The sequence below is a fragment of the Numida meleagris genome, chromosome 6 (genome assembly GCF_002078875.1).
Source record: "Numida meleagris isolate 19003 breed g44 Domestic line chromosome 6, NumMel1.0, whole genome shotgun sequence".
Classification (NCBI taxonomy): domain Eukaryota; kingdom Metazoa; phylum Chordata; class Aves; order Galliformes; family Numididae; genus Numida; species Numida meleagris.
The window spans coordinates 44,396,101-44,409,642 of NC_034414.1; the positions used below are offsets into that span (position 1 = coordinate 44,396,101).

Sequence of the window (13,542 nt, forward strand, 5' to 3'; positions counted from 1 at the left end):
TTGCTGGCATACTGCAGGTGCTGTGAAAGCAGAGATCATTTGTTTGTTTACCCAGAAGAGTATAAATCAGTGTTACAGACAGGTTGCCTGCTTAAATAGGCCATGACATGCAGTCAGCTACCCTGGCACCTTACTTCTGCCAAGGAATGCTGGTTGCCTTCCCCATGAGTGTGTGAATGTCATCGAGCTAATTGCAACACTTAAAGCACATTTGAGTTTACACAGTTTAGCAAGTCTGTTAGGGCCAAGCACTGACTGCTGAAGTGAAGGAGCATCCCATTGCCTTAAGTAGCTCAGAGCTTCTCAGGCGCCCTTCACATCCACAACAAATCATTTTTTTTCTTTAAAGCTTGTCTGACATCATTCATTTATAAATATCCAACTACTTCAATGCATCTGATAAATACACGGCACTTTGTACAGTGATGGATATACTAGGAGGACAGGAAGTGGGCAGGAAGAGCAGAGAAGCCTTGCAGCTTCCAGCAATTAATATGCAATTTTGGGTCATGTGATGATTAAAGGATCCCTTTACCACCACCATCACCAGGAGTTCACCTAAACAGATATATCCTGCTAGACAAAAACTCACACAGAACACAAACAAGGACAATCTCAATGGTAAGACTCTCACTTCACACAGATCATGAAATTTTATACATTTCCCATCTGAAAATATTCAGATTGGCTTTGCAGCATGACCTGAAGAGCCACATCCTCAGGTTATCCTGGAGTAGAGGAAGAACTTGTTGGCAAGCCCTTCACATTCAACACACATTTCAAACCACTAGTTTCGGGTATTTTTATAGTTGGAAATATCATCAAAAGTAACAGACTACCAAAATACCCATATCTCTTTCACAGTTACTCCTCTTCTGATCCCTTCTTCCTTCTCTGGATTTATTTATACAGTGCATAACTTTTAAAATAATTTTAATGAATTCTTATTAATGAGCAATTATTAGTCAGTGGTAATTTTTCTTTTGAAATGCCACCTGTTCAGGGAAAGTGGTCACATGGAATATCCCAAAGGGCTGAAATTTTTTGCTATTTGAGTAATGGATGTGTTCTAAAGTCAATACACAGATAGGAGTGAGGGGAACAACAAAATTACCAAATAAAATACAGGTATTTAATTAAAAAACAAAACAAACAAAAAAGTCCACACCAAAAAAAGAGAAAACTCCCACATATTTATAATTTTTAAAAATACAGTTTAGTTCCCTATCATTGCACAGATGTGTATTTTACTCTTGGTTCCTTTGGTATCAGGACACTGCAGTCCCTCAGTAACCAAAAAGACCTGATCTGCTCAATCTGCATTGGACTGAAGACAAAACTCACATCAAAAGCCCAGCATATATACTGATACTGGGATGACTGAGTCCAGTATTGCTAAAGAAACTTCAATGCATACTACATCTCCAACTGGAACAGACATCATCAGTTCCATTTGTCAAAATTCAAGCAAAAATATTTAAATGATGTGAGGCACAGGCCCACGCTGGCCTATCTAGTTCTTATTGTACAGGGCTCCAAGTCCAAATAAATGTATGGAGAACACTGATTTGCCTCATCAGTTGTCAAGTGTTCCCCCCAGAACAGAAGATCAAAACATTATCTCTTGTCTATGGATAAAATCAAGAATATTCTCCTTAAGTCAAACAAGAGCTACTGGGGTTTCATGGTGTCAGTCCCTGCCTTAGCAATGCTGTACAGGTGTTGGGCTTCAGCTTCCAATGGCTCTGCTCTGCCCTGCCACAGGCTCCACTGAGCCAGGGCCCAATCCAGATCTGGTGTCCTGTCCTGGCTTCAGTCCACCTCAATCCCTGAGGAAGTGCCTGATAACATGGGCTGGGGGATGCCTCTGGCTGCCCTCAGCCCACCAGGGCCCTGGCTGTCAGCTGTGAAGTCCTAACCTACAGGCTCCCTGTTCCCTAGGGTGCAGGTGGCTCCCACTGTGCAATGATACCCACATATCTGAGCTTCCTTGGTGCGTAAGTACATGCCAGCCTCGGGTGCCTTGATCACTAATTAAGACAACTGGCTCAAGAAGAAGTCTAGAGTCATGCCCATAGGCAAGAAGAAAGCAGGGAGATAGAGCAGCTGATGAAGAGACAGGGATTTGGCAGACTGTTTCTGGTTTCTCTGGGAAGAAATGCTTTTATCTGGTTCACTTGCTTATGTTACTTTAATTTCTGCAGTAGACACCAACCATGAAAAAGACAAATCTTTTCCGAGGACTGTTCTTGACTCCTGAGCTACTCAAAGGATGTACCCATGTGTATCCAAGGATAGGAATTTGATAAGAACAAAAAAGAAAATTCTTGTCATCTTTTTTTCTAGACAGAACATGCTAATCCAATAATTATTACATCCTCCTCAGTTTTTTTCCTAGCAGATTCCTATCAAGCATACAAAATGTTGTCCCAGTTGCCTTACATGGTTAGATGTTCCTCTATTATGATTATTAAGATGCTTCTCATTAGTAAGCAGCTTTTAAAGACTACTTCCTTAATAAATTTTCTCTCTGCTCCCTACCTCTCTCCTCATTCTCACTACATCTCATACAGGGATAAGGGATCCTCATTATAAACTCCCACACTTTTCCACAACAGCATTGTCCAAGAACTAAGGCCATCCATGTTTTTTTAGGTATAATCAAAAGTAAAAAGACTTGAGTTCCCATCCTTTAAATATCTCTGCCTATCTTACAAAGATCTTTAGATAACAATCAGGCAGATAGTGATCTATCTACAGTTATAAAGCAATTTGATTGTCTTGCATGCACTGTTATAGAACAGCACCACGGATCACCTGAGGGCAAATGTACAGTATCCAAAAAGGGGCACGTGCAGAGATCTAAGTCCAGAGGGGTCCCTACTCGCTTCAAATGTCTCAGCTGAGTTCTGGAAGCAACATATCTACAGAACAGCTGCAGAGTTCTGCACCATCCCCAGCTCAGTCTGTCTCCTATACAACCATTGCAGTATCTCTGGACTGAAGGTACAAATTTGCCAGCACCGAATTAGATATGGTCCAAGAGATCTGAATTTTTTTTGTTATATCCTTTAGGGGGAATGAGGTAAAACAAAGATCAAGGGCAGAAGGGAAGTTAAGACATGGGTAAGACAACCTCCAGAGGCAGAAGGTTCGATAATCAGATATTTACCATTATTTTTCTTCACAACACTAATAGACTTTTCCTGCCTTCAGCAACAGGAAAATCTGACCCATAGTTAACCCCAAGCACTTTTCTGCTCCATCTAGAGTTTTCCTCTAGCACATGAAAGGCATGCAAATTCTCTTCATTTTACAAAGCAACACCCTGACAAGACATCAGGCTTATAACTAGAGAACCTGTTGAGCAGCTGAAAACTGAAATATCTTCACAGGACGTTCCCTCTCTAGTTTATCTTCAGGGGAAAAGTAGTTCAGAACTCTAATCAAAAGTGCCTATCCGAAATATGAACTCTTTCTAGTGTAATTAGCCAGTAATGTCTGACTCATGTATTTCAAACTCTGCTTCCTTTTCAGCTTACAGGCTAACTCATTAGAGTTGCTGTAGTCATTAGTGGAGATGGATAATATGATTAAGTTCCCAAGTGGGTGATTTTTTATTTTTTATTTTACTATAATCACTCACACTTCTAAATGAAACCCTGAAGGAAAAAGGGGAAGAAAACAGGCCACCAATAATCTTTTACCTACATATGGCGCATAGGCTACACAGAAGGAATATCAATACCTTTGTCAGATCCACAGGATTTACTATGCCAAAACACGTTGATGGTCTTCTTGCCTGCCTCTCCTGATTGTAAATAACCTCCTCATACAGCCTCCAAGTATGCATTATTACAAAGGCAAGGTTACTTTTTTGATGTCCACTACAAATAAGCTTATGCCATGCCAAACAAACAAAACAAAAACGTTTCATAGAATCGTGTAAGCATATGTAATGACTAACTTTTTTTTTCAACTTAATGTCCTATCACTTCAGTCCAGCTGCCTTCTATCATATTTTCAAATGGCTATAATATGGCTAAATTCAGCAACTGAAGTTTCATTCCCTTTTAGTACGTTCCCTTCTCTCACACTCTGAAAATACATCTTCAGAATTGCTGGAATAAAGCATCTGATTTTGTCATTATCTCACTCTGCCATTCACCACTGATCCAAGCAGTAGATCATATAAAGTAGTAAATAATGAATTTGTTTCACCACAACAAAAGTCTTCAGAAGCAGAAATGAGGTTTAAAAATGTACAGTGTAAGAACTTCAGGTGGAACAAGATAGACTGCACTGGGAAACACTTCTTTGTCTTCAGAAAAAAACACCTCTCTGTCATTGTGTTAGTATTAGACAGATCAGGACTAAACACAAGAGATAAATACAAATTTAAAAAAACTTTAAGTAGACATTTACACTGCTTTCATCACTATATTTCTTCTGAAGTCTTTGAATAAACTTCACTGTCTGAACTTAGTGAATCAGTAGGGCAACTCAAATTTCCACAACCAATGCCAGTATTTGCAATGGGCTATTGGAGGTAAATTTGTAAATCACCCCTCATCTGCACTGAATTATTCACATCTTCCTTGTGCAGTATCACACATCTTCTTTACAGATTTTCCAAGGGAGAATACTTCGAAAGATTTATTTATTTCCATCATTAGCTTTACAAAGACACTTTTCCTCTTCTTCAAAAGATTCTTCCAGAGCTGCTCCCATAACAAAAGGAAACAAGCCAGTTCTAAGGTCTCTCTTTTCTCATATTCCACAAAGCAGAGAACTGAACTAACACAGTCATTCTGGAAAGTGCAATCTGTGGTCATCTAAAGGCTGTCAGCTAATCAGGTGACATTAACAACAAATAGCTCCCTCAGCCAGATGATAACTGCACACAGCACAGCAGCCAGGACCCATGGAGGCTGTCACATCAGTCTGAAATCACAGCTGTAAGGGCAGATGCCACATCTGGTGCAATGCAGTCATCCATTCTGCCAGCTAGGGAGATGCCACTTTTGAGATCATCGACATGAAAGCATGAAAGCACAATGCTAACCCTCTGACATTATCTTTAAGCAGTGGATCACTGTTCTACTGCACAAGTCAGTTACAATCAGTTTTCTGTACCAGCACACCCAACTATATCCCCAGTGCCAGGTTCACCTCCAGACTTACAGAAAAGAGCCAAAGGAAGTTGTTCTTTATTGACAAATCTCTCTCAATATTTCACATTACTTAGCCTTAAGACATTCACATGCTAAGCTGCTAAACCCATTTAATTTACCTTTGCAAAATGATTTCCAGTTACTCAGTATAATGCCCAAGGACAAACTGAAATCTCAAAAGATGATAAGATTTGTTCAGAATATTTGCCTTCTAAACACATAGCATGCCTGAAACACCACTTCTGAGGTGAAAGAAAGAGATTGTGTAAAATAAAGAATTAAAATTGATACATAGCTTAGGCTAGAGAAGGGGGAGCTATTTAGAAATCTTTGTATTGCAGTCTGTTTTCAGGAGTCTACTCTCTTGTTGAGGTGCTTAGCTTATTGTATCTATTGTGCACTCTACTTTCTGCAGTATGCAAAGCATAGTGCACAACTTTAATAATGATATTTCCCATCCCTCCCCCTTCAGAAAAAAAAAAAAAACAGAAAAAAACAACTTTAATCCTCTAATCATTACATCATACTGAGGAGGTGAGGGAAATGCTAATCTCTGCAAAACTGCCATGAGAAATGCATGTGAGCCAATATCTTTGACCAGAAGAATTCACACTGCAAACTAAGCATATTCACCTGTCTTTTGCAGACAGATGAAGGGTGTGATCCAAGCCAGCCCTGATCCAAAAGCTGTATAGTCACATCAGCACAACGCTGCTTCCTTAGCTAAAGTACCAGGCTGCACAAACACGGGTACACAGCTTCTGACTCAGAACTGACCTGTCTTCTGTGAACATACAGTACAAGGAGGGAGAGCCCACATCTATCTGCAAAGAAACAGAAAAATGTTGTTTGGCTTAGGAGAAGCAGGAGATCATTGCTGTCTGCACATGTGGGAAAGGGTGAGGAGTCAATCAAGCAATGGGGAGGGGGAGGGAGGGAGGAGGGTTGGCTGCAGAAGACCAACTACAAAGATACAGAATGAGTTTAGGCTGAAAACTAGGAGAACACTTTTGTTGTCACAGCAATGAGATACTGGAACAGTTTCCTAACAGAAATACTACGCTTGTAATACCTTGTAAAATGAAGTTTGATTTAATTCTAGTTATGTAGCACAATTGGGTGGACAGACACAATAGTCCAGGGGACAGTTCTGTGTTCTTCAAAATAGAGGCTGAAATCACAACGGGGCTCCAGTATGACACCCCACACCTAAATATATTGTGCTCTCGGAGAGCTCAGACAAATCCAGGTCAGAAATATGAGGCTGAAGTCCAACTTTGGTGTTGGACACTGTTGGAATACACTCTCAGTATCTCACATCTCCTATCTAATCTCCATTTTCTTCAGGCTCACTGATAGGTTTCTATATGGAATTCTAAAAGATACTATGCTGAAGTCTGATAAATGAGATCCATATTTTCCTAGTCTAGAATGTTAATCAATGAAAGGTAACTCTATCTTCGATAGAGCCGTATTGAATGTTATTTCATCCTTCATTTATCTCTAGATATTTAATATTTATTTCCTTCAAAATTTATTCTAAAACTTTTCATATTAAACTGAACTAAAAAATCTGTAGTTCTTATGTGCAGATTATTTTTTATTTTTAATTGTATAGTTTCACGATCATTCATTTACCTAATATTCTCAATAGCAAAACCCATAAGTTACTGTGCCTGTCATTTCAAAATTCTTGACAGAATATTTATTTCAAAATTCCCACCTTCCATATTCTATTGCCTCTCTTTGTTGCTGTGTTTAATCTTGGAGAGATAATATAATACTTCATATAATTTGAAAACTTGCAGGCAAGTTTTGAAAATTTGTCTCCTCTCACAAAATATGTGTACTAGATATTAAGTTCTGATTTTCTTTGCACACAGTTTTTTAATTACTCTAGTGAAGACACTTAATTTTTGTTTACATCACCAATACAGCTGATCAGAGACCTGCCATACTATTCACACCGATGTCTGAGAGATACTATTCTCTTCATATGCCCTACCTGAATCAGCGTCTCCAGCTCTAGCTGGGTTACACAAACATGTTCCCGAAGAAAGTCTGCCTTCTCCAGCGCGATGGTATTCTTCTGCCTGCTCTCAAAGGGCTGCTCCAGGGCACGGAAGACGAGTCCTCCAGCCACCAGGTAAACCACAACCACAACAAAGATGGCCACCACAGTTTTCCACTTCATGACTGTCTGCAGGCCCTGAGAAGGTGCTTCCATGGTAGCAACAACCATTGCTCGGGAGGAAACAGAGAGCCGTGGAGATGCGTAATGCCCGTTCGTTTTGGGCTCAGGTTCACAAGCTGGCACTGGTGAGGGAACAGCCACTGAAACACAAAATAAAAGCCCTTACTCAAAATCACATCCCTCAGCATGTCAGCCTGATTTTCATATACAGTTTTCCTAAATACCATTTTCAAGTTGCATCAACCACGTTATTCACATAAGTATTACTCTTCTCACCTGGAAGGGTCCGTATGCGTTTTGTACATTCATACCTAAGTCACTTCAAGGGTTTTTTTACCCATTGCTTCTAGAACAGGACAGACTAGCTTTGTAAGTGAAAACTTCAGGGAGATTCAGAAAACCATTTATCCAATAAGAACATGAACATCTTTACTAGTTAGGATACGCATTACACAAGGTCATCTTTGCTGAGGGACCTTTGCAGGTATTTATGTCCTTAAAATGTTATAAAAATAGTAACAACTGTGCTAGGAAATATAACTGTTAACAATAAGTGATTGCTACTGGCCCAGTATTGAGAGAAACAGAAAATGCTTTGCAAATCAAACTGCTGTTGGCCACACCAGAAAAAAACAGTCCTCTATTATTTACAATTATCCACAAAAACATCCCTTCTAAAAATTTTCCTAAAGCATGGCAACTTCATAAATTTTAGAATAAATCGTTCTTAAGCCAAAGCATACTCCAGCTACCTGAATGTCCAAGTCACTCTCATATGCCAAGCATGAACAGGGACCTTCAATTTGTCAGATTTATTTTAAACTTAAGAATATAACTAGATATGCCCAAACCAGTATGGCCTCTCAGGGCAAAACAGAGCATGGTGTAGAGTGAAATAAGCACACCAAGATGAATGGCAGACCTACCAGCCTGGGGCTGAGATTGTATTGCTGCATGACCCTAGCACCACATCTGAGCTAATGAGCCCTGACTTTCAGCTAGACTTATTATCCTAATCATTATGCCAAGTTACCAGTGCATCCAAATCACAGCTGGCTTACCCTCAGCTAGTTCAGGGGTCTCAGCACCACACTTCCCTCCTCTCTATTGTTAGTGGTAGCAATGGCAGAACAAGGCCAGGTTCCTCAGCATCTACTGGTGTAATGGTACCACATGAAGGATTTAAATCTGCTCAATTTATTTTAAACATCCTTGCTGTAATCTTACCACAGTGCAGCTGTCACTGACCTATAATTTATTTGAAACCATTTATTTAATTTATTTCATTTTAGACTTAAATCAGATTACTAATAAAATGCAGTCAACTTAACTGCATTCTCTGGACTTTTATTCCCAAAGCTTCTTTGTTGTTATGCTCAGAAAGTAAAGCAGAAGAATTTACAGCATATGAGCAGAGTGGCAGTGTATGCAAATTCTATAGTATTTGAACTTACAGTGTGATTATACCTTGAGTTTGAGGTGGCCTACAACTCCTTCCCAGCAGAAAACTTTTTATGGTACTTAATAATTTAAAGAACTCAGCTGTTAATTACAATCACATTGTCCTAGAACTGATACATCTCTTTAGCATCACACTGAGGACAAAACATCCAGCTGAGCTGATAACCAATAAACTTCATAAACCTAAATTTGCTTTACACTTACAATTAATATTTCTCTTCATATATATCTTCAGATATATCCTTAGAAAGGATCCAGGATCAGACAAAAAGCCTCTGAGATGGATTCTCTTTCTGTTATCTCATTTTTGCAATACCTTTTGCACAATTGCTTAGTTTGGCCATCAAAAGATCAGTAATGTTTCCCAATACGTATCAGCTAAGATAGAGTGACTTGAAACTTAAAAGGATAATCTCTCTTATATCCACACATATTTCACATAAATTCTGCAAACTTGAAGTGAATACAGGCAGAAGAACAATAGTATTGGAAAGAAGATACTTTTTTTTTTTTTTTTTTTTTTTTTTTTGTAAAAGAGATCAATTATTTCATTTTAGATCTCATTAAGGAAAGGATTATTTTAATCACTGCAATGAGTTCCAGCAGGAAATATCAGAAAAGAATTCAGAAGAAATGGAAAATGGAGAGGTTGTGTGAATAAATTTGAGCAGGAAACCTCCCTTCCTCTATAGGCAAACATCTTATATCTGAATCACAACATCTGCTTACTGAACTAAGATAAATTTGAGTATTCCCAGAAATGGCTTAGCTGGTGTACATCCATCCAGCATAACTTCTGTGAATTCCATGGTTCATGTGGTAAGAAGAGTAAAGAATTCACACAGCTATCCACTGATCTTGACTGGCACATTTTGATTTAGGCTGAGGGATATTTCAGTGTAGGAAGATTCCAGACTTTGATACCCCTCAAATATTTTATCTTTACTCATCTGAACAAGAGGTCAAGAGATAGTAGGGTTAGAACTGCTTTTGTGAGTTTTCTTTTCCTCTCTGCTAGTATAAATGTTGTTTCTTATTCGTGTCATAATTCTGGCAAAATATTAATAACAGTTTTGTAGTGATATCATGGCTTTTTTTTTATTCTCTCTTTAAAGGAAAATATGTTGTACTGATTTAAGAACAAGATGGGACGTTCAGAAGAGGGAACAAAAATGTTCTTCTGAATATTGTTTCGTTTAAACAGCTCAAAGGATTAATGTGCTTGGCTTGCTTATCTCTAAAATAAAAGTTAACTCTTTTAATAATAACTGCATTAAAGGCTTTCATCTGCTGTTAGTAATAGTTATCCTAAATATATGTTAGTAATAGTTACTGTAAATGTATGTAAAAACGTTGATCCTATTTTGTCACATATAGATGAATACACAGGAAGACTCTACTGAAGCAACTAGTTAAGCAACTGATGGGGAACAGAGATGGTTTTCTTACAATGCTGATACAGAATGTACAACTGCAGTTAGAGCCCCTCAGATGCTTCAGGATAGATTTAAAGCAGCAGTTAGACACTTTATCCAAAAAACAGAGCAGATATTCCTTCCAGCAGTTATCTCACTCTCTGTGAGAAAACAGGATCAAGGAAAGTGAGAAGTCCTGAGCATCCCAAAAAGCTATAGATGGGAAAACAGCACTCAAAAGTTCAGACTGACAAAGAATCATAAAATCATGTACTGCTAGAAATAAAGCATCATAATGAAAGGGTCAGAAACGCTTGATAGAGCTCCATTATTAGCTCTATCTATACTTGGCTTGGTTCACTGCTTGGAAACAAAGGAATTCATTTCCCACATTTTGCAAGTTTCTCTAATATTCTGTGATTTGATTATGATACAAACCAAAAGTACAGGAGGAGAGGATTCATTCGCAATAAATGTAGAATACCTGTCTTATTAATCCATGTTCTTAAAAACAAGCTGCTGTTCAGAATGGCTTTTCCCAGAACAGAGTCTTTTCCATGTATGTTTGTTAAATCATTACAAACAATGACAAAACTCCATTCATGTGCATGCACTAAACTGGTAGACAAGCAGCCTCAAAGGAAAGCATACCTTTCCTTTTTCAAAGGAAGACACCAGTGTGTTGGCACAGGCCTTAACCAGTGAGAGAAAGCTTTGGATAAATTTCAGAATAAAACTAGGGAAGTTTCTGGCATTACAGACCAAATTAAAAGTTAGCATCTGTACAGTTGTTCACCTCTAAGAACACCACACTGCCTGCACTTGATACATGTTCTGAACAGTGCAGCCAGTTTCTCCATTGGTAAAGTGAGCTGCTGAAATACCTAAAATTTCTGCTAATCTTAAATTCTGACAATAAAGGAATCAAAGAAGCGCTTTCTCACTGACCATCAGGAGTCTGGAGCAAAACAAAACACATAAAACATTGTTATTGAAACAGCACAGCATAAGACATGGCTTTGAGTTAAAAATTGTCCTTTGTTATTGCATTTACACTTTGCTTTAATAATTTGTTTGTGGCTGCAGATTAAACCTTCAAGAATTTGATCACCTAAATTAGTAGATTTTATTTTCATTGCAGAAACAGAAACATGCCACCACCAGGACATGTTATGTCTAGAAAAGATTCAGTTGTCAGAAATCTCTTATTTCCACAAAGGCAGCAGCATCATCGAGATATTAATCTATAAAAAAATATTATTCCCTAAGGCATATTCTGCAGAGGTAAAATCATGTTCTGGCCCATTAGAAAATGATTCAGTGATCAAGAAAGGCTTTTCCATTTCCTGTCAATTCTTACAATTTATCAGGGGACAGTGCTAATCTGCTGTTGTCTTTAAACCACAGCTTTGGCAAGCAAGTGCCATGCAAACCTCAGCTTTCTCAGCACAGCTGAGGAGAAGGATTTGTAAGCAACAATCAGAAGCTGGATGGCAGAAAAAGACTCAAGTTGTACTTCTTCATAACTACCATATGAATTTCAGAACTTTCCTCACGATTTCTGAATGCCTGAATTTGGTAATGCTACATCGATGAATCACCACCATTTCCAATGTAATCAACATTCAAATATTGTTCATGCTGCAGCAAGAGAGATTGAGACTGGGCACTGTGATGGAGGGCTCTAACGGTTTTAAAGCCCTGGAATATATTGCATAAGGAGATTGACGTTTCTAAGAACAGGTTAGACAAACATCTGTTAGAAACAGCTGGGTATAGGTGGCCCTGCTTTGCAGCAGCAGGGTGAGCGAGATAACCTGCTACAAGGTTGTGAAAATAGTGCTAATTTAAAGGGAACATCTCCAGACAGAGAGGTTTGAAGTACAGCTGCCTAAAATGGGTGGCTTCAAACAAGTACCAAACTACTGAGAGGAGGCTCAGCTCGCTTTTAAGTACGAAAACATAAGAGTGGCTTTGATACACTGACCCACATATAGGTAACTATCCTGTCCAGTATACCAAGAACATACTAGATATTGAAGAAACCTGGTTTTAGAGGAGTTTCTTAACAGCTTATTAAAAAAAAAAAAACATGATCTTTTTAAATGTACAGACCCTTTTCTGTGCTGTTCCTGCCACAACTTCTATCTGTGAAAAAATGTAAGTCAGATTTAATGGAATGTCTTATTTAGTGCTTTTATTTTCTTCCATGAACCAATGTTGCATGAACACACAGGAATGTGTGTATACTTTTATGATAGTATAATGGAGTATTTTTGACACATCTGATGCAAACATTGACTTCATAGGATTCAGCACAGAAACAGATGGAGGATGTATAGACTTAGGCATTCATAAACCCTGTAGCTGGCTTTGAGTTTAATACATGAGTCAATCCAAAATGAATGTAAAAAAAGAGTAGAAAGCCTGCATATTTCCAGCAGACCAGGAGGTTCACTCAGTGAACTAAAACCAGGCCCATAGCTTGCAATACTTCTCTGCAGGCAGCCAACATTTCTGAGATGTACTACTGGACATTACATCTCTCATTTTAGTGGATCCAGACAAGGAAGACAATAAAGTATTTTCAGTTCAATTAAAAATACTATTTGATGTGCATCTTAAGGTAAGTATCTCTATGTTGGACTGGATGATCTTGCAGGTCTTTTCCAACCTTGGTAATTCTAATTCTATCATTCTAATTCTATGTTTCCCCAAAATCCACATAGGATGGGAAGATTTTTCAGTAAAAAAGAAATGTTTTCTTCAAACATTTACATAGTCATGCAGTCAAAATTTCCCATGGAGTTTTTCTTATCTGTGTCTTAAAACTGGAAGTTGAATTTGAATTATAAAGGGATGTGATCATGCAGCTCCATTTCAGAGAAAATTCATGAGCAAATCATCCTTCCAACAGCTTTCACAAGATCCTATGCTGGGTTATCAGCACTTGTACATTCTTTAGCACTCCTGATGGAGACAGCATTACCTCCATTTAGAAATATGATATTTTGCCAAGTGTGTGAATCTTCCGCAGAGACCTGGAGCACCAAGGCTCAGAAAGGTCTGTGACATGCTAGCCAAGTCCAGTTCAGCTTCTCTGGTCACTTAAAATAGGAGAACCTACCTTTTCTAAAATTGATCATAAGGAAATGGGGGATGAAAGGGTTCTGCAGGATGCATTTAGTGCAGTGTCCTTGCAGGAGCTTCATTTATTTCATTTCAAAGGCCAGAGTATTATAGTTGTTTGCCCCTCCCCTACCACCACTCTTCTGAAATGGCCACAAGCTGCAGTTAG

At 38.5% G+C, this 13,542-nt stretch overlaps 1 protein-coding gene across 2 annotated transcripts in view; it reads right to left on the reverse strand.

Annotated features, from left to right (window-relative positions):
• KCNK10 (potassium two pore domain channel subfamily K member 10) overlaps positions 1–8,512 on the reverse strand; it is a 39,653-nt gene extending 31,141 nt beyond the window's left edge. Inside the window, exons 1-2 of one of the 2 annotated variants that reach the window (XM_021403599.1) lie at positions 8,402–8,512; positions 7,180–7,508 (exon numbers count right to left, since the gene is read on the reverse strand). In XM_021403599.1, the coding sequence (XP_021259274.1) occupies positions 7,180–7,416 (237 nt within the window). In that variant the 5' untranslated portion in view covers positions 7,417–7,508; positions 8,402–8,512. The other variant, XM_021403600.1, reaches the window with a different exon arrangement.